This window comes from Saccopteryx bilineata, chromosome 11, assembly GCF_036850765.1.
Source record: "Saccopteryx bilineata isolate mSacBil1 chromosome 11, mSacBil1_pri_phased_curated, whole genome shotgun sequence".
NCBI classification, from domain to species: Eukaryota; Metazoa; Chordata; class Mammalia; order Chiroptera; family Emballonuridae; genus Saccopteryx; species Saccopteryx bilineata.
The window spans coordinates 58,372,061-58,394,547 of NC_089500.1; the positions used below are offsets into that span (position 1 = coordinate 58,372,061).

Below are 22,487 nucleotides of genomic sequence, written 5' to 3' on the forward strand. Positions count from 1 at the left end.
AATAAGACTCAGATGATTTCGCCTGTGATTCCCATGTTTTAGTCTTGGATGTCCTGTCTCTCCCCCCACCCCCCCGCCCCTTTTTTTTCCAAGTGGGAAAGACAGGATGGGAGAGAAGGTGAGAAGCATCAATTTGTAGTTGATTTCACTTTAGTTGTACATTGAGCTTCCTTTATGTGCCTTGACCAGGGACATGCCAGTGTCCCCTTGCTCAAGCCAGTGACCTTGGTTGTTTCATGTCAGCGACCTTTGGGTTCAAGTTGGTGAGCTCTGGGGTTGTGTGAACAAACCCTCACTCTAGCTAGCAGCCTGTGCTGACAAAGCCACACTCGGGGTTTTTTGACCTTGGGATTTTGAACCAGCGACCTCAACATTCTGGGGCCAAGCTTTATCCACTGCGCCAGCACGGGTCAGGTAGTCTTGGATGTCTTTTAGTAGGGTTTTTCATCTGCCTTTTTAGGTAGTTGTGTTTTCAAAATTTTGTAGTTCCAGAAAAGGGATGAGTAGTAGGGCATTTTGTTAAGTGCGTACTAATTGTTCATTCTTTCTGTGTCACCTTTTTCACATTTTTAAAGTAGAGGTGGGACTCGATAGTTTCTGGAGTGTTCTATCCCTAAAAGTTTGTGAATATATGAGTACAAAAAGAGACTATTTTTCTATGAAGTGGAAAAGTGTCATAAAGAATTGGGAAAACCTTGATTAAGTTCTTTAAAGTTTGGTATTTTGTTTTTGTTAGTGTTAGTAATTTTGTTGTTGGTTTACTATACTACTAAATTGCCTTTCAAAATTTTCTTTTCTTTTTTTAGGTTAGGGAGGGGAGATAAAGATACCTAATCCTGCATGCCCAGACTGGGTTTCACTCAGCAACTCCTGTCTGGGCTCATGCTTGCAACAGAGCTATTTTTAATGCCTGAGGCGGAGGCTCCACAGAGCCATCCTCAGTGCTCAAATTATTTGAAGCATTGATACCAAAGGGAGAGAGGGAGGGAGGGGGAGGGGGAGAGGGAGAGGGGAAAGGGGAAAGGAGGGAAGGGGAAGGGGACAGAGTGGGGAGGGGGGAGAAGCAGATGGTTGCCTTTCCTGTGTGCCCTGACTGGGAATTGAACCCAGGACTTCCACATGCCAGGTCAACACTCTACCACTGAGCCATCCAGCCAGGGCTCACAATTTTCTTTAAGCAATACCTTCCTTAACCATGCACAGATGATCTGAGAAGAGAGTTAGCCTGTTAGAAAGCAACCTTTTATTTTTTCTTGTTGCTTTTCTATCCTATCTTGACTGACCATTCAGTGAAGTTTGCCTTTTGGAGGGGATAGCAGTTAATCTAGGATGGATCTTGCTTTCCTTCAACCATAAAAAGTTGTTTTCAAAGAAAATTAAATGTCCTCTGGTTTATTATGGTGTACAAACAACAAAATGTAGTATTTTTTTGTGTAACTACTAAAGAAAAATCCTCGTAAATATTAGATGTAAGGGGGGGGCTTTTATTTGCAAATGCTTGTTTACTGGGTTTATTATAACTAAAATGTGACTCAAATTGATAAAAAGTTGAAAACTTCTTATGAAAACTGTCAAACATTCATAAAAAGATTCTAATGAACCTCTACACACTTTAATAAATTCATATACCTAAGTTTAATGTCAGCATTTTACAATATTTGCTCTTTTTTTGTTGCAGTATTTTTTAAAAAAAGTCTGGGTATCCTAACATTTCAAGCCTAAATACTTGAGCTTGCATTTCTTTTTTTTTCTTTTTTTTAATTTTTTTTGTTTTTATTTTATTTTATTAATTTTAGAGAGGAGAAAGAGAGACAGAGAGAGAGAAGGGGGGAGGAGCAGGAAGCATCAACTCCCATATGTGCCTTGACCAGGCAAGCCCAGGGTTTCGAACCGGCGACCTCAGCATTTCCAGGTTGATGCTTTATCCACTGCGCCACCACAGGTCAGGCTGAGCTTGCATTTCTAATAAAAAAAGGGACATTAAAAAATATAATCATGATACTATTATCACTTAATGAAACAAAAATAATTCTTTAATGTCATCTAATATTTAATCTATTGAAAATTTCCCGTGTATTCCTGTTGTTTGGCTGGCTTGTTCAGTCTGTGCATTGTATTCAGGTCTTCTTAATCTTAAGTAGTGGCTCCCCAGCCTCTTTTTTTTTTTAAGAATTTTTTATTTTTATCATGCCTTTTACTTGGTGAAAAGGCTAGGTTGTTGTCCAGGAGAATGTCCCATATTACTAATATGTATTCCTTTTAAATTTGGATTTGATTTTAGGACTTGATTACATTCAGGTTGCAACATATTTGGGTAAAAGTACTTCATATATAGAATTGTGTCACATTGGGTATGGTCGTCTCACTTTTAATAATGTTGACTGGTGGTGATAGCCTTATCTCTGCATTAAAAAGTTGCATAAGTATGAGTCCATTTATGGTAATAAATACAAGAAAAAAGTTGGAAAGAAAATAATGTTAGCAAGCATTAGCTCTGCTTTATGATTTGTGTGTTTTGTCTTTATATTTTTACTTTTCTGTATTTTCCAAGATTTTTACAATGAACATTCAGTACTTTTTATAATGAGAGAAAAAATTTACTTTGCTATTAGACTTGATGCTTTTAGGCTCATTTGTTCTTCCTGTATTAATCTATTTTTCATTAATAACTTACTCTACCCTTTCACAGTCTGAAGTCCCTTTTTTAAAAATAATAATGGAAGATATATAAAGGTAAATGGTAAACAAGTCTAATGTTCACAACCATGTAGTTACAGTTCACAAATCAAGACCTATAAAGACAAGTAGAAAAACCATGTTTATCTGAAAGTAAGTCTACTTTATAACTGCTGTTACAGTTCACAGATTCTAACTGTACATAACGTGTTAAGTTTTATTGAGCCCTTATTGTTGGCTTCTTGTGAGAAGTATGGTAGACTTAAGAGTATTTCCCTGAGAATGGACACTGCCCATAGATTATTAAAGAGACAGGTAGTTCTAAGACCCAGACAAATTTATAGGACCCTCCTTTTCCTAGACAGTGCTGATTGTGTAAGTGGTGGGCAACTAACCTAAGGCTAGCCAGTATATACGCTGATAACTGACTAGTCAAAATCCCCTTTATACACAACTACAGTTATATGATGATTGGCTTTTAGACTTTTAAGGTAACATAGGCTTCGAGACAGTTTGGGCAATGTGTAGGCAGAAACAAACCAGTTGAGAGAGAAGAGGGAGAGAAAAGCAGGCAAGAGATCTTGTGGTCTCAGGAATCAGTTTCTCTTGAATGCAGTCTCTTCCAGTGAGGCCAGCTATACATTTTCTTTGTCATTGAGATTGTGATATCTTTGTAATCTCTTAATTATGATTTTATTCTTTATAATAAAATTCCTTGCATAAACAAGATTAGACTTCATGATTTGTAAAGATATGTTCAGTTTCATAATTGTGGCACATAATTCACTTTATAAAAATAAACTAGACCAGTGTGTTAAATTTTTTATAGAAGAAACATCCACAAAGATACCATTTTTGATGACTTATGTGTCATTATTATACCCTAGTTTGCTTAGCTGTTTTTCTCTTGCATTTGGGGTGTACTCTATAACTAGAGTTATGAATATTTGGTACTGTTTAAAAAATTTAGATTTAAATGGTAGTTATGTGTATTATAGCTTTTTAAGGCCATGATTTGATTCATTACCATTTTTAAAACTAGAGATGTAACTTTAAAAAGATTCATTACTATGAGAGGGCTTTAAAATATGAGTTTACAGTGTAATAAGAATATGGGTCTGCATTTTCACAGCCTTTTATTTTGTAGCTATAGGTGTTCATATATATTCCTCTCTGTGTATATTTATATTTACATATATACTATATATATTGTTATTTCAATATTTGGGTATTCTGACATGAATTGCAGTGACTGCCATACTTTGAAGGTATAGAGTACCCTGACATCATACAGTGTTTTTTATTTAGTTTATTTTCTCTATGACAATATTCTACATACTCTTTTTTTGTGTGTGTGTGGCAGAGACAGACAGAGACAGAGAGAGGGACAGATAGGAACAGACAGACAGGAAGGGAGAGAAATGAGAAGCATCATTTCTTCGTTGTGGCACCTTAGTTGTTCATTGATTGCTTTCTCATTGTGCCTTGACTGGGGGGCTACAGCAGACTGAATGACCCCTTGCTCAAGCTTGTGAGCCTTTTCAAACCAGATGAGCCTGTGCTCAAGCTGGCGACCTTGGGGCCTTGAACCTGGGTCCTCTGTGTTCCAGCCCTACACTCTATCCACTGCACCAGTACCTGGTCAGACTTGATGTACTCTCATAACTTGTAGGGGAAGATGAATTGTTTGGTCTTGCTTTCTGAGTTCTATGCCCACTACTAAAATCTATTGAACAACATTCTCAGAATATACATTTTTCCATACCTTTTCAGTTTCCTTTACCAATAAAAGCTTTTATGAACAAATTAAGTTAGTATGTGTACATGTGTAAAAGTCCCTTATTATAAAATCAATAGTTAATGTTTGCCTATTACTGTTAACATTGGTTATATTTTTTTGTTTGTTTTCTTCGTGTAATTCTGCACAAATTGTATCCTGTAATTTGTAAGTTAACCCTTTGAGTAGTTTTTTTCATGCTCCCTGACCCCCGAGAGTGAGTTTTCAAAAAATGAAATTAGTTCCAGTTTTATTAACTTAAAATCATGTTTGTTTGATAACCTATTTGTGGAAACAAGAAGAACATAAATTTGCCTGTTTTTAGTGTTGCCTTACACATGTATGATTCTACTCTGGATGGTCAGGAGGCACAAAGACATACAAGAACGTTTGTACTACTCAAAGGGTTAATGTTACTGTGATCATTTTTTCGTGTTAAAAATATTGTGCTTCTAACGAGCTTTAGGTATGTAAAGAGTGCTAAAATGTTTATTTCAAGTTCTCCCAAAAATATCCATTTATCTTTTAATCTCTCCATCCTATCTATCTATATTTTAAAACATAATCTAAAATATAAGATTTCAATATATTTGAAAAAATGCAGAAAAGGTAAATACAATAAATAAATTAAGGCAAGTTCAGTTTTAAATTTTGTGTTAAATGTTTTAGGACTTTCTTGGATGTAAAAATATAAAATATTTTCTTAGTGTTTGATACTCGTTTTAGGAAATGTACATTGTTGACCTTTGGGATCAAGGGAAATACTATTTAAAAGTATTTTTTATATATTACTGATTTGATTGCAATTTCATGCTTTAATGTTGCAGAAATCTACCTGGAATACTTACAAATTAGGAAATAAATATGGCTAAAATATTTGCATAAAAATACATACAGAATTTATGAGAGTTCAGACTCTGGAGTCAGACCTGGCTTGACTTCCCACTTTCATTGCTTTGTAGTTGGATGACCTTGGACAAATATTTTAGCTTTTCTGAATCTGAGTATGACTCATCTGTAAAATGAGGGTAATACATAATAAAAGTATCTCCCTCATGGGCTTGTTATGAGGGAGTTAAATGTCATAATTCATGTAGTTACTGATACATGGTTAATCCCAATGAAGGCTACCTATTATCAAAACTTCTGTTGTTATCACTATCCGTACCATTATTACTTCTGCCATGCTACTATTACTGTGGAAAGTCTTAGTAAATATTCTGTGTACTTCATATGCATGATTATTTTAAGTTAATGTAACATGACACTATTCAGCAACATAGCCCTTATGCAACTGGAAGACTTTATAATCAGTGATACAGCTGTTGATTTACCAAAACTTGTGGAAACGTTGAAGTAGTCATCATCTGCATTGCTGCAGCTACATTATTTATGTGTTTATACTGAGCATGTGGCCTTCCTCATAAAGATTTTTACCTATTCTGCTTCAGTTAAGGTAGGATGGTGGAATAATCATACAATATTGGAATAAATGAATTATGAAGACCTAGAATCATAGCATTTGGGAGAAAACGTGAATACTTCTTATATGTCTATTTCTTTTTCCTTTTTTTTTTTTTTTAAGAGAGAGAGAGACAGAAAGGGAAAGAGAGGGAGGGAGGGAGTGTGAAGAGCATCAACTTGCAGTTGCTTCACTTTAGTTGTGCATTAATTGCTTCTCATATGTACCTTAACTGGGGATCCGGCAGGTGACCTCGGGCTCAAGTTGAGCCATTGACCTCCTTGCTCAAGCCAGTGACCTTTAGGCTCAATCTGGTGATTTTGGGATTGTGTCAAATGATCCTACACTCAAGCAGCAAGCCTGTGTGCACTCTGAGGAGCCAGAGCCCAAGTTAGAGACCTCGTGTTTCAAACCAGCAACCTCAGCATTCTGAGTCAATGCTCTATCCACTGTGCCACCACGTGTCAGGCACTTCTGATATTTTTTGTTTTTGTTGTATATGGGTCAAAAAGAATTCATGTGACTTCAACCACACTTCTTGTGTATATTCACCCAACAAATGTGTTAGTAGCTACTATGTCTTGAGGCCTGTGTTAATTACTCCAGTTCATTCAAAGATGAATTGAGTATTTCTTCACAAGGGGCTTATAGTTTATTTTGGTGAGGTAACACATGTACATAAATAATAAAGTGAGAAGTGCCATGAGAGAGGTATACATTTTATGCCATGTGAATTGTACAATCTACCATGCTTCTTTTCAAAGATTCGTGCTTTGGTGCGTTGCACTTTCCGGTATTAATTATACATAGGTCACTGATTAAATCTGTTCCTCATAGCTAAGAACCAGACTTGTTGAGAACTGAAGGATATGAAAATTTAGCCAGCTAGGATTTTATGGATGTTAGAAGACATGAGACTCCTGCGTTTAGAGGCAAAGGATGTTATAATTCATGGCATTGCAAGCAGCATGGACTCTATATTTGAGTTGGATCCTTTGCTGTTAAGTTCCATGGTAGTAGCACAAAGGGTTTCAGTTTAGGTGGATGCTACCCATATACAAATATTGATTGACTTATGACCTGTGCAACTTATGACTATTCGACTTGACGACCACAGTCGCTAGCTACGACTGCTCCGCGTCTGGTAGCACAAGTGTTGCCCAGCTGGGCATAGGACAGTGTGGACCAGCTTCCGGCAACACTACCACCTCCGCGTGCACCATTTCAACTGTTATCCCAGACTTGGTACAGCAATTTGTGTTTTGTGTCTTGGATATTTTTCATCAAACCCCTCCCAAGATGTCTACCAAGAGGAAATTGTCTTTGCAAATATTAAACCAGTTGTACTGGTAATGCAGTGTTTTACATAAACCTGACGAATGTAAAAATAAGAAACAAAATGGTATAGAGATGTACAAATGGCATAAAATGAACAAAGAAAATTATGATATATAACAATAATGAAAGAATTACAAAATATGATTTAAAGATTTTTATAACATCATTTCACAGTACTGTACATAATAGCCTACTCAACTTACGACCAAATCGTGTTACGACCTGTCTGTTGGAACCAGTTGTGGTCATAAGTCAAGCACTAGCTGTAGTGGGTTTTCATCATAGCTGAGAAACCTTGAGTTGAGGGAACCTGAGTCTTTCATAATGCGCTGCATAGAAACCTGTTTAACCCTTTTTTTCCAGAGGAAGCTTATCTTTATTATACTGGACAGTATACAAACCTACCCTCTCCTTAGGAGGAAGACGTTGTCTTCCAAGACTATTCACTATTGAATACGTTCTCAAAAAGATATTCTGGATAAAAGCTCTTAGTGCCTACACTTGAAATACATGCATATATGCTAGAGACCCATTAAGAATTGTCTCTCAACCAGCCGCTGAGTAGCTACCCTATGTGTATGTCATCAAGTTCATAACTTAAATGTTCAGGTGCATTGCCTGTTTATTATTCTTTTTTTTAAGTGAGAGGAAGGGAAATAGAATTCAGCATGCTTCCCAACCGGGATCCACCTGGCAACCACCATCCATCTAGGGTTGATTTTCGAAGCAACTGAGCTATCCTCAGCGCCTGAGGCAGACACTGGGACCAACTGAGCTATCTTTGGTGCCTGGGGCCAATGCACAAACCAATTGAGTCATTGGCTGAGATAGGGGAAGAGAGAGAGAGAAAGGGGAGAGGGAGGGGAAGAGAAGCAGATGGTCACTTCTCATGTGTGCTTTGACCCGGGATCAAACCTGGGGTGTCCATGTGCTGGGCGGATACTCTATTCACCTAGCCAAAAACTTCATTTCAGAAGCCTTTTCTGTTTCTGAAATGCTGCATGCTATATACCACTTTCTATCCTGAATTAAAATTTGATTCTCTTCACGGTAAGCAAATACTGAATTCAAATTGATATGCCTTTTGAGGTTTTTAGGAGTGAATGTACTGATATCTTTATCTTACTTTAGAATGCATCAAAATAATATGGATAGGTCCCTGGTTGGGTTAGTTTGTTAGAGCATGCTGATACGCCAAGGTTAAGGGTTTGATTTCTGGTCAGGGTTTGATTTCTGGTCAGGGCACGTTCAGGAAATAACCAGTGAATGCATAAATTAGGTTAACAACAAATTAAAGGTTCTCTCTTTACTCGAAACCCTTTCCTCTCTAAAATCAGTTTAAAAAAATATAATGGAAAGAGGCAACAGACTGAAATGGATATATAATCTCAAAGTAATTAGACCAAAATATTAATTTTAGAATTTAGGTAGATGGATATGTTGTTCACTATCCAGCTGTTTCAATTTCTGTATATGAACTTTTTCAAAATATCTGGAGGGAAAGCCAACTACTTTCTTCTTTCTTTCAAGTCAATTTTCTTTGCAACTAAACTCAGCTTGGCATTTCAAGAAAAAACTTTAATGGCAATTCACATCAAAATATGGATGGGTGATAACCACTTTAAAAATGGGGTTTCTTTTAAGATTGGGAGGTTTGGACAGTAAAGGTCATTGCTCTGAATGCTAGAATTTTAGATATACAGTCTGAATATAAAGGGCATTTTATGCCAGAAATCCATTTTTAGGTGAAGGAGGGAGGCTAGTCCTACTTAAAACATCCTTTCTGGGTGAGCTACCCTAACCTTTCTTTTTAAAGTTTCAGGTTCCAAGTTTTATTAACATATGTCCAAACCTTTTTATACAGAGGGGATATTTGTTATGTTACATTTCTGTCTTGTTAGAATTTGGAGCTGGGAATAGGATTTTGGCTTATTGACAGTGACAGTTGTAGTGGAGTTAGGACAGGGTACTTAGTGACAGGAAATGTTATGGTCCTTTAAGAGGGAGACTAAAGGAGGACAACCCATGTAATTAAAAGGTAGAGTTATTTTGATTGTAGTTCTTTTTCCCAGTAAAACAGTGCAAATAGAGGCAACTTGAATTACATGGAATTTTCTTGTTTTCATATTAAGAGTAAAATTTCATCTCTAACGTGGGGAGTATGTTTCAGATGGTACTTGTGATTGGTGACTAGTATACTATCAGGTAATCTTAAAATGGGTAATTGTTTCTAAATGTTAAACTAAGCATTTATATTGGACAAATGATAGGATTATCTTCATTTATAGGAATTGAGTTAGAAATCCTCAAATCATGATTATTTTCTATATAAATTGCTTCACATCTTCACTTTCATCAAAGCTTCATCTCAGTAAAACTGGGGGAAAAATTCCCGCTTTCACTTTTTTGTAAATTTTAAAAAATTTTTATTTTTTAACGTTATGTCAGGATTGTCTTTTTTAGAAAAAGGAACTTATTGTTCTGTGTAAAGGGAAAATATGTACCGTTTAAAAAATTATCAAAAGTAAATGCTCCTGTAGTCACTGCTCAAGGCAAGAAATAGAACTCGGCCAGGATTCCAGAACATTCCTTGTACACTCTTCCAGTTACTATCTCCTTCTTTCCCTGTTAAGTTAACCGCTATCCTGGCTTTCGTAACCATTGTCTTTCTTAATGGTTTAACCACCTATGCATTGCAGAGGATAAGTATTCAATTAGTCAAGCAAGAGATTATTAATATAATACAGCATTTTAAGCACTGTTTGACACAATAGTCAACTTAATATTTTATATTTTGTTGTCCTCTTTACTATTCCTAAATGAAATTTCTATATAAAATTACATGGTAACATACATAATTAAAATTTAAATATAATTTCGTAACTATAACATAAGTAAAGAAAGTAAATTTGTAATGAAATACTTATTTTATTGTGTAAATGATTGCACATATATATATACTAGAAGATATAATGAAGTAGCCAGATGCTTATAACCTGCTTATAACAAACAAGTTTGCATTTAAGAAAAGTAATATAAGAGTTATATCTGAATGAAGGTTTTCTGTAACATTTTGTAATAAGGGCAGGATAAGATTTATGCATATAGGTAGAATCATGTGATTGTGTCATCTGCAAATGGCTGCTGAATTATACAGATATGTTGTAGTGATGATTCAAGTATGAGTGACATTATTGATGATAGATAATTTTTATAATGATAAATTCATCTTTTAAAGTTTTGGAGGAAATAGAACATTTTTTTCCCGTTTTACACAGTCGATGATTTTTTGAAAAAGGTTTTTAATCAGTATGAAGTTTTAGAGGAAGTGTATTGAAAATTTGGGATAGGGGCATAGTAGTTCATTGTATGGATCCGCATGGAATGGCAGAATGTCTTCACATCTTGTTCTTTTCCCCCTAACAATAGTACCACCCAGTTACAAGCAAAAATACCTGACAGGGTCAGTATCACCTTGAAATTTAGGATTATTTCATAGCAAGTAAATCATACTGCTCACAAAAATTAGGGGATATTTCAAAATGAATATGAAGCAATTAAAAAAAAGCATTTGTTTTTTTTTCATTTTTTTTAATTAAACATGAACATCAGAAAAGCAAACAAGTAGAAGTAAGTTGTTTGATTATGCAAATGAGATGCAAAACCAACTTTTATTTCATTGGTGCATGCAAATGCATTGTATACAAAGGGCTGAAAGTACTGGAGTATCTGCATGTCCCCTGATCCCCTAATGTTTGTGAGCAGTGTATATAATTTTTCTATTTCTCTGTGTTTAAGGGTCTGTAAAGATAGACCTTTTTTTAAAAAAAGATTTTATTTATTGATATTATGGGGGAGAGAGGAGAGTGAGAAGTATCAACACATAGTTGCTTTACTTTAGTTATTCATGTGTGCCTGGACCAGGCAAGCCCAGAGTTTCTAACCGGTGACTCCAGGTCAACACTCCATTCACTGCACCACCACAGGTCAGGCTGTAAAGGTAGATTTTATTAGGTCTTTTTAACCTGTAGGTTTCAGGGTTCCAAGTCTCCTTCCCATCCCTACCTAATCTCCCTATCTCACCCTTACCCCTTCAATTTTTTTTGCCCCTTCAAATTTTGTAAAATTGTGAATATTTGCCTATGTATGTTCATTTGGGATACTGTATAGCTTTCATCAGATTCTCAAAGGGTTCTGTGACCCCTAAGAGTGGACTAGATAATATCTTTCTTCCCATGACCTCGTACAGCTATTAAATCTAGTTGTTATGCTGAATAGGCATCAGTACTTGCTGATTTTCCATTTTAACCAGGAAAATGGCTTAGACTCTTTCTGCACTGTCCGCTGGGAGCAATCCTTACTGATATTCTTGATTAGAGTGACACAATGGAGCAGAAAATCTCAAATTCATTTGTTAAGTGGGTTTATTATAGATAATTTTATATTACACTGATGAGGCTAACATACTCAATGAAGAATTTTGTTTAAATTGGTGATTTTTTTTTTGACATATTATCTTCATCTTTAGGTAGTTTACATTTTTATGTTTAGAAGGACCACAATCTTACTGAAGATTCATAAGCCCTGCTAGGTAATATAAAATTTAAATACTTTTCCAGAATTCATGTTGATGAAAATTGACATGTTTATTTTCTAAATTACTTTTAATAATCAGTTATTTTACCTTATTTTGGATAATTTTTTTTAATTGGGGAGAATTAGAAAAATTGAATTTAAAATTTAAAACCTTACATAATTATGTTAGGAAAATAAGAGATTGTTCAAACTTAAAATTTTGCAAAATGTTTCTTCTGTCATGTTAAAGTCCTAATTGAAATAGTCTATAAACATTTGTACATTCTCAATTTTCTGTAGTATAATTTCTGGACTTGGAGAATGTTGAGAAATGGAATCTATGTCTTTGAGACCCCTAGTTTTATCAGTAGTTTAAAATGTGTTGATAGTCAACCATTTGTGGCAAAATGGGCAGATTGGAGTTTTCTCCTTTATTCTCACATGTATGGTAGAGTTGTTAATCAGCTGCTCATCAAAAATGCAAATCATTGAGATTAAAGAAGCAGCAAAGGGTGTAAAATAATATACAAATTGAATGATTAATTTGACCATATAACTAATTAAATTGAAAGATTGCACTTCATATGTGTGTGTGTGTGTATGTATCATACCTGTTCATTTATTTTTACATTAATTTTTTTCTTTTCTGTAACTGGTTCTTTGCCTATATGCATTTTCTGCTAATATTATCTCTGTCTTCAATCTCTCATTCCAGTTCCAAATCTTTGTTAGAAAATAATTTATAACTCAGAAACTTTAAATATAGGATAAAATAATTGCTCCTGCTAGGACTTGAATAAAGTGCCTTTTAAACGTCTTGCATTTGAAATGTACCTCTTTTCCTGTCATTGCACTAGGCAGATCTGTTTGTTTTACAGTTTTAAATGACTGGTTATTCTTATTTATTTAAATAAAAGAAAGCCTTTATAATAGTTGTCATTGATTTCTGTGTTCTGGCTTTTTTAAAAATTACAGTTTAAGACTTGTTTTAAAAACCATTTAAAATTGCATTTGAAGATGGGATTATCGCTTCTCATTGGCATTTTTTTTTATTTTATTTTATTTTTTTTACAGAGGCAGAGATAGACAGGGACAGACAGACAGGAACGGAGAGAGATGAGAAGCATCAATCATCAGTTTCTTGTTGCGCGTTGCGACTTCTTAGTTGTTCATTGATTGCTTTCTCACATGTGCCTTGACCGTGGGCCTTCAGCAGACCGAGTAACCCCCTGCTGGAGCCAGCGACCTTGGGTCCAAGCTGGTGAGCTCTTTGCTCAAGCCAGATGAGCCCGTGCTCAAGCTGGCGACCTCCGGGTCTCGAACCTGGGTCCTTCCGCATCCCAGTTCGACGCTCTATCCACTGCGCCACCACCTGGTCAGGCTCATTGGCACATATTTTTAAGTTTATCCTGTCTCTAAATTAACAGGTATTTATTGTCTAATCTGTAAAAAAAATTTTTTTTTTTTTTTTTGCTTGCGAGAGAGAGATAGAGACAGGCAGACAGACAGACAGACAGGAAGGGAGAGATGGGGTCGTGTCTATGAGCCTGGCCTCAAGCCGGAATAGCCCGCAATCAAACCGGGCGACCTCCTGGTTTTGAACCTGGGTTCTCGGTGTCCTAGGCTGATGCTTGATCTACTCTGCCACCTCCTGGTCAGGCTCTGAAATCTATCTTGCGGCTTTTTAACCAAGAGCAAAAATGACTGTAATCTTTTTTTCCATCTCTTTTAAAATATTGTTTAGTATTTATTTAATACAGGCAGATCTGGATCACCTGTTTGGATTCTTTGTTTTGTAATTTTGTGTTGCTTGGGTGTGGAACCAAAGCTTAAAAACTTTGTATCTAGAATATTTGATACAGTGGTCTTAATAAATACTTAACAAACATGGGAGTGAATGAGTTAAACCTAATTGAGATGAATGAAGCAAGAGCACTGTTGTCATTGGACGGATGTACTGTCTTCAGATAGAGATTTTTGCAGCTGGCTCAGTAAAGTGAGTTTGAAGATTGGCACTGGTTTGCAGACCATTGGAAAATCCTGATCTTTTCAGTAATGTACTAGCCAACTATAAGAATATAATTGTGGACTTTTCATAAATTGAAACTTTCAAAATACTTTTATTTGATAGAAATAAGACATGCTCATATAGAAATTTTGTGAAATATGGTAAAGAATAAGGAAAATAAGTCTATCACTTGAGGAAAGGTACTGTTAGTCATTTGGTATGTTTATGTACACAGGCTTTAATATGTACTCTAAATAAAATTGAGGTTATATATACATTTAATTTTAAATTCTGCTATGTGTATGTGTGACAATCGATTAAATTTTTCCTGTTTTTGGTTTTTGAACCCTACAGGCCCCTTCACAGATGTAGTCACTACAAATCTTAAATTGCGAAATCCATCGGATAGAAAAGTATGTTTCAAAGTGAAGACTACAGCACCTCGTCGGTACTGTGTGAGGCCCAACAGTGGAATTATTGACCCAGGGTCGACTGTGACTGTTTCAGGTAGCACATCATATCTAGAATTTGTGCAGTTTAGAATTTTAACATTTTATGATTACCATATTCCCTCATGTATAAGACCCACCCTTTCCCAAAATTTGGGGTCTAAAAACTGGGTGTGCCTTATATAGTGGTAGTAGATTTTTTTTTTTACTTGTATTTCTCACTTTTTCGTGCTGTTTTTGCTCTCATTGTTGAAGACAGTGATGAGTTGTATGAATTTTATGATGAATAAAACTTGAGTTTAATAACTTTATGGTAATACATTTTTTTCAAATTTCGGGCCCCAAAATTAAGGTGTGTCTTGTACATGGGAGCATCTTATACATGGGGAAATACGGTATTTTAAATTTGGTTTTAATTAATAGGGTTTTATCTGGTGGGAAAGTTTTGAAGTTATTCTGGCTTAGCCTTTAATGATGTCCTGTTCTCTTGCTAATATATATGCAAACTGTTGCAGAAAATTTCTCACCCTATCCGTAATGCAGGGGTCTCAAACTCAGCATGTGAGCATGTGGGCCACAGAGCAAGATCACAGCCGTTTGGCGGCCGCGCTAGGTCTACAAAAGGCAACTGTTACGCAACACTTTTCTCACTGCAGTTGAAAACAAAAAAAAATCAGTACAAAATTGTTCGGCGCCGTGGGCTGCGAGTTTGAGACCCCTGCCGTAATGGGATACTAAATGGGAATTTTATGTGTTCAACTTATAAGCAATTGTCAATTTAAAATTTTGTATTTTTAGTTTATATCTTTATTTCTACAGCTCACTACCATATTCTCTGCCCTTATTTTATCTTTGAAATATTACATCATTTTTGTGATTGAGCATTCTTACTCAGATCTCTAGCTACTGTTACATTTTACATGCAGCTATAGAAGTATTCCAAACATTGCTTAAAATATATAATGCCTCTTTTTGCCGATTATATCAAATTAGATGGGTATTTCTGCTTTTCACTGTAAATAATGCCCTGCACCTTGTTTTTCTTACTCCTTTTGTGTTTACTTATAGTCCAAGGAGTATACTTGATTCTTTCCACACATGAATGGCTCACTTTTGCTGTGAAATCTGTGCTGATGGCATAATTAATGCCTTTCTTTCCTCAGACTTCCCAAGACAGTACTTTCTCATAATATTATCTAATAAAGCTGAGAAATAGGAATCAAGTCTGAGAATGTATCTTATGTTACTTATGGGAGAACCTTTCAGGCCTCACAAGAGACTGTGTGCTCTTACTTTCTAGCAGTAGTTCTCAACTCTCACTGTGTGTCGTAACACAGGGAGCAGGTAACACACACGGACCCTTCCAGATCAGAGTCTGGGACATGGCCTAGACATGAGTACTTTAAAACAAAACAAAAGAAAATGTGTACCTTAAAACAAAACAATGCCTGGGTGTTCCTGATAAGTATTTCTGAGATATAGTAATTCTATATCAGTTTTCTGTTTTTCAAGGCCACATTGGTTAAAAATAGCAAATTATATAAAGAGTGAGAGCCTAGAGCAAACCCATTTGAGAGTTATTTAGAAGCAGGACCTAACTACAAAGATAATAGAGGACAGACCATAGTCAGAATTCTTGATAACCCTAAATCCTCTGTTAGTAGCTCTAGTCAAAAACTTAGAACAAGGAGGCCCTAGAAAAGATGTTCTTAGTGAGTTTTGTATTAAGATGGCCTGGGAGGAATGCTTTCACAGTTGATTGCCCAAGTCTTCAGTTCCTGGGGAAAACTGGGTGGGAGACAAGAAGATAAAGCAATGTACTTGAATTCTGGAAGTTACTCTGTAAATCTTCAAGCCCTTGGCTAAATTGGGAGGAAATAGAATTATTTTTAATCATATGGTTAGAAATACCGTATTCCCCATGTATAAGATGTACCTTTTTTGGGAAAAATTTGGGGTCTGAAAACTGGGTGTATCTTATACAGTGGTGTGGCATTTCAAATGCCACAGATGGAACTGAGGACAAAGCAATATATGAAGACAGTGATTTGTCATCAGACACAGATGAGGACAAGCTAATGGATGGGAGTTTTGACAGTGATGAGGAGTTGTATGAATTTAAGATGAATAAAACTTGAGTTCAATAACTTTATGTGATACATTTTTTTTCAAATTTTGGGCCCCACAATTAAGGTGTGTCTTATACATGAAGCGTCTTATATACATGGGGAAATACGGTAGTTTTTGGTACAATTATATCCCTAGGAATCCATGAAACTATTCAGAGTGACTTATTTTTATGGGTCTAGATTGCCGAAGTTTTACTATCTTAATGTTTCTTAGAAATATGTGTACTTTTCAAAGCACTTTTTCCCACATAAGCCCCTTGTATTAAGCACCTGACTTATTAAAAATTCCAGACATACTAATTATTATTTGCATACTATGCTCTCAGATCCCTCTCATCTCATTAGAACCTAGCTCTTCCAATTTTTGTGTAGTGCCTTTCCATATGAAGAGGCACTCAAACTACACCTCTTCCAGTAGCTTTCTCTGATTGACTCTCTGTACTTACATGCTATTCCCCCCGTTAGCACTTTGTATGTATTTTTTCAGATTGTCTTCCTCTTGTTTTTTATAACTTAGAATGTAACTGTCAAAGCCATAGTCATGTTTGAAGTTTTCTTTTTATCTAGTTCCTAGTGATTAGCTTGTGTGATTACTCTGTGAAGAGTATTAATGGGATTTTATTATACTTTATTTGGATCCTGGGTGTTTATCTTGTGTATTTTCTGCTGCTATGTATTTGGCTTTTTTAAATATATTTTTATCCATGATGGAAGTTGATGGACTTTTCAGATATGTCTTAGAAATAAAATTTTCTTATATAATTGATATTTCTCATGTTTGCTTAATTGCATTTATCTTTGTAAAAATGTTGACATGCATATATATCTTAGTAATCTAAGTATTAGTAGGGGGATAATTTTCACAATATTACATAAGACTTATATAATTGCTGATTCATTCATTATTAGATTTATATTATATAATTTAGCATGATTTATAATTTAGCATTGTGGTCTCCTAAAAACCTCTTTTATAGGCTATTGACAATCAAATACTTAGAAAAAATTGGAATACAATTCTTTGTATGCTAGAAAAAATTCTAGGAATTATGAAACCATATGATTTCCTTGTATACAGGGGGTTGGCAAAAGTAGGTTTACAGTTCTGAGTCTGTAAAACATAGTTTATTTTTATATTACAACAGTAGACTTGCTTTTGCCCACCTCGGTACTTTGTTTTTTTTGGAACCAAGTTTAAACAAATTGTTGAACTCCTCTTAAATGGGTATTTATTTAAAACCTATTTTAAAAAAATTAGTTATGTTAGAATACTAATATATGGTAGTGAGTTTTTAAGTTACTTAGAATTTCTCCTTTAAATAACTCAGTTGTCTAATTTTAAGATATATTATTTCTACTAAAATGAAGCCTAATTTTATAACTAGCTTTAATAGAAAATATACTAGATATAGTCCAAGCTTGCAGCCATGAACATAATCTTTTTTTTCCTTTTTTTTTTTTTTTTTTTTTTAAGTTCTGAAGCTGGAAACGGGGAGAGACAGTCAGACAGACTCCCGCATGCGCCCGACCGGGATCCACCCGGCACGCCCACCAGGGGCGATGCTCTGCCCCTCCGGGGCGTTGCTCTGCTGAGATCAGAGCCACTCTAGTGCCCGGGCCATCTTTGCTCCAATGGAGCCTTGGCTGCGGGAGGGGAAGAGAGAGACAGAGAGGAAGGGGGGGGGGGGTGGAGAAGCAAATGGGCGCTTCTTCTATGTGCCCTGGCCGGAATCGAACCCGGGTCCCCCGCACGCCAGGCCGACGCTCTACCGCTGAGCCAACCGGCCAGGGCCCCATGAACATAATCTTGACAAACTTGAAAACTTGCCTAAACATAAGTTTAGAGGGGACAGTCATAGATAGATACTTATTTTTTTATTAGCCAGTTGTTTATTTTGTAGGTTAAAGACTTAGCAAATCAGAAAGGTGAAAAATTTAGAAATAATTGGAAAATGTAAAGTTTATTTTGAATCTTTAAAGTTAATAATCCAGTGGTTTGATATTTTGAACCCTTCCTAGTTTTTTAAAAATTTGCATACTAGTGAATCAGATAATAGGAATACAAAGCAAACAAATGCAGAAGATGCTATAATGTGTCCTTTTTTCTTATTTAGTAATGCTACAACCTTTTGACTATGATCCCAATGAAAAGAGTAAACACAAGTTTATGGTACAGACAATTTTTGCTCCACCAAACATTTCAGATATGGAAGCTGTGGTAAGTACAGAAATTGAACAGAATTTATTTTGGGAAATACTGTTCAAACTGTGGGTTTTGTTTATTTCTCAATTGAGAAGCCTAATTTTAAAAAATCCATAAATCTGTTTATTATAGAAAATCCTGACTGCAAGAATGAAAGAATTTTGAAATAGTATTTCTTAGAAACAATTTAGAAATGCTACTAAGAAGAAAATTCTATAATCTCTATAGAGATGTTAATGTGATTTTAACAGATGGTGATAGTAGCTTGTTTTAGGATTATATAGAAAGTTCTGGGGTATTGCCAGGTAACTATGGCAGGGTGATCAATACAGAGTGCAGTGAAATGTTGCATCTTGGATGAGCCAAAGATGGCATTCTTGCTCCAAGCAGCTACACAAATCCTTTAGTTGTCCCCTTGAAATGAACCTGTTTGTCGTGATCACATCTCTTTCCTCTCTCACATTTGGTTTTGTTTGTTTTCAGTGGAAAGAGGCAAAACCCGATGAATTAATGGATTCTAAATTGAGATGTGTTTTTGAAATGCCCAATGAAAATGATAAATTGGTAAGTAGGAAAATCTAAAAGTTGAAAGCTGTTTGTTAATAAGTTCTCAGTTATTTTTGTGGGGGGTGTGATAATGGCTGTTGCACTTTATAATGCTCAGTGCTTAGTTGAAGAAAATACTTCATATGCTCTTCATTTACTAACATTTGTTTGTCCAAGAAAAATACTTTTAGATAGAAGCTGCATGATGAAGAAGAATCATTTAATTCTACCAAATTTTTGTCACTTAAACTTTTTGAAGTTTTTTTAGAATGAGACATTTGTGTATGTAGATATAATTAAATATCAGACATAAGCCACTGTTTGGCATTATATATTAGTAATCTGAGGATAAAAGGTTTAATTTACATAGATATACAGTTTATTCCAAGTTTGGCTATTTCTGGGTATTTTGTTCAGCCTTGATTTTGATAAAAATTCACCTGATTTAATTCTTTTTTTTTTATTAAAACTTGTTTATTGTAAGATAATCTAGAAGTATCTTGCTATCTTTACTCTGTTTTTATTTTATAGTAAATAACTTTTATGTTGCTTTTTGATTAATTTGAGGTAAATATGATTTGGAGACAGAGTTAGATGTGTGTAGTTTAGAAAGTAGTCTTTGAATGTGTAGAATGAGTTGTGCTCACTTTCGGGTTATCCTCTGAAATGAAAATTTGAATCTTTCTGTGGTTGTAGGGGGAACTTGAAAGGCAAGCAGGATATTTTGGGAGGGTGACTTACCGTATTACCCATGTATAAGATGTACCTTTTTTCAAAAAATTTGGGGCCTAAAAACTGGGTGCGTTCTATACAGTGGTTGTCGAAGTGTGGCCTTTCAATGCCATAGATGGAACTGAGGGTGAGGCAGTATATGAAGACAGTGATGCGTCATCAGACGCAGATGAGGACAAGCTAATGGATGGGAGTTTTGACAATGATGAGGAGCTATATGAATTTTATGATGAATAAAACTTGAGTTCAGTGTCTTTATGTAATACTTTTTTTTTTTCAAATTTTGGACCCCCAAATTAAGGCGCGTCTTATACATGGGAGTGCCTTATACATTGGGAAATATGGTAATATATGAAATAAGAAGAATAAATAGAATTGTTTGTCACAATTCGGTTATAATCTGACATGACTGTTGCCTTGATCTGGAAACTTTTTGCCCTGTTGAGAAGTACAAAGTTACACGGGCTCAATTATTGTGTTACTCTAAGGATAAGCTGAAATGAAAAACTCCCAGAATGGTAATTAGATATTGACCAAATTATTTATAGTATTTTAAAATACCTTTTATTTTGAGATATTTATCCCAAACAAAAAATGTAAAGGCATATATTCTTACTGGAAAGTCTTAGCATGCTTATGCTTTACTTTTGGAACTTAGTGTTTCTGCCTAGGCTGCCAGGAAGCCAATAGCTTGCAAAGCTCTTATTATTAGAACCAAGAAAACATGACAACACATTGTCTGGGTTGATTAATTTTATTTTATTTTTCCAGTTTTGAGATATAATTAACATACAACACTATATAAATGTAAGCATAATTACTTGTAAATATTGTGAAATGAGGGCCACAGTAAGCTTATTTCCCATCTATTATCTTATACAAATACTAAAGGAAAAAGTGTTTTATTCATTATGATGAGAACGCTTAGGATTTACAGTACTTCCTTAACAGTTTTCAAATATACCAGATAGTATTGTGATAGTCATCATGTTGTACATGATATCTCCGATTCTTATCTTATAATTGGAAGTTTGTATATCTTTTTACCACTGTCATCCCATTTCCTTGTCCCCATCTCCCACCTTTGGTAACCACAGAACTGATCTCTTTTTCTATGAGGTTATTTTTTATTAAAGAGTCCACATATAAGTGAGATGATATAGTATTTATTGGCTTTTCTCTGTCTTGACTTACTTCACTTAGCATAATGTGCTCAAAGTCCATCCATATTGTTGCAAATAGCAAGATTTATTTTTATGGTTGAATAGTATTCTGTCATTTTTTACCCATTTATCCTTCAGCGACCACTTAGGTTATTTCCATGTCTTCACTATTATAGATAATGCTGTTATATAAACTTGGGGGTGCAAATATCTCTTTGATATAGTGTTTTTGTTTTCTTCAGATAGATTCCAAAAAGTAAAATTCAGTGGAGTAAGGTTTGACTTATTTTAAAAACACATTCGGATATTTTCTTAATATGTATGTCATTTTCTTACCACTCATTTAATAAACTTAGCTGTCTTTCATCTGGGGTTCTTTTATGATCTGGATAGCAGACAGTTTGAGATTATAGTCTGAAAGTGGCTGGAAGCCAAGTGTTTGATATTGCTGGTCAAGAGTAGTTCTAACTGCTTTGGGAAACAAAAACCAGCAGTTGATGGAAATGAGATGGCTATGATGGTTGAACCTAGCCATTTTACCTTATCATAGAGTGTAGTAGGTGTATCTACATATAGGTATAGCCTATAGCAGGGGTCCCCAAACTACGGCCCGCGGGCCGCATACGGCCCCTTGAGGCCATTTATCTGGCCCCCGCCACAATTCCAGAAGGGGCACCTCTTTCATTGGTGGTCAGTGAGAGGAGCACATTGACCATCTCATTAGCCAAAAGCAGGCCCATAGTTCCCATTGAAATACTGGTCAGTTTGTTGATTTAAATTTACTTGTTCTTTATTTTAAATGTATTTGTTCCCGTTTTGTTTTTTTACTTTAAAATAAGATATGTGCAGTGTGCATAGGAATTTATTCATAGTTTTTTTTTTTATAGTCCGGCCCTCCAACGGTCTGAGGGACAGTGAACTGGCCCCCTGTGTAAAAAGTTTGGGGACCCCTGTCCTATAGTAATCCAAGAAGCAGTTTTGGATCTGGTAAAAGGGCTAAACCAAATACTGACTATTCCCCAGAGTTCCACATCATGGAACATGAGCAGAAGTAGTTTGGCCCTGGAATATTTTTAGGCCAGGTGTTCTTAGTAACCTGAAATTTGTCCAGTAATTTCAAAGTACTCCAGGGAGTATCTGATTTTGAGCCTGGATGAACTAGCTGTAGAATGTGTTTGTACTAACTGAACTACTTAGCTGAAGATAATTTTTTTAACATTTTATTTTGAAAAACTTCAAACACTTGGAAACATAAACAGTACAATGAACGCCTGTGAGCCTGTGACCAACTTTAACAATGACCAGTTTATAGTTAATCTTTCATCTAAATCTTGCTACTTTCCATCTCACATTGTTTTAAGATATGATATAACTACATCAACTTTCAGTGTGTATCATTCAAATATAATGACTTTAAGAAAGGGTAAAA

At 35.3% G+C, this 22,487-nt stretch overlaps 1 protein-coding gene across 2 annotated transcripts in view; it reads left to right on the forward strand.

The window, feature by feature from the left end:
- Window positions 1-22,487, forward strand: part of VAPA (VAMP associated protein A) — a 49,220-nt gene that overhangs the window by 9,157 nt on the left and 17,576 nt on the right. For both annotated transcript variants that reach the window (XM_066246664.1, XM_066246665.1), the window contains exons 2-4: window positions 14,191-14,343; window positions 18,529-18,632; window positions 19,101-19,181. In XM_066246664.1, coding sequence (XP_066102761.1) covers window positions 14,191-14,343; window positions 18,529-18,632; window positions 19,101-19,181 — 338 coding nt within the window. The remainder of the gene's footprint in view (window positions 1-14,190; window positions 14,344-18,528; window positions 18,633-19,100; window positions 19,182-22,487) is intronic.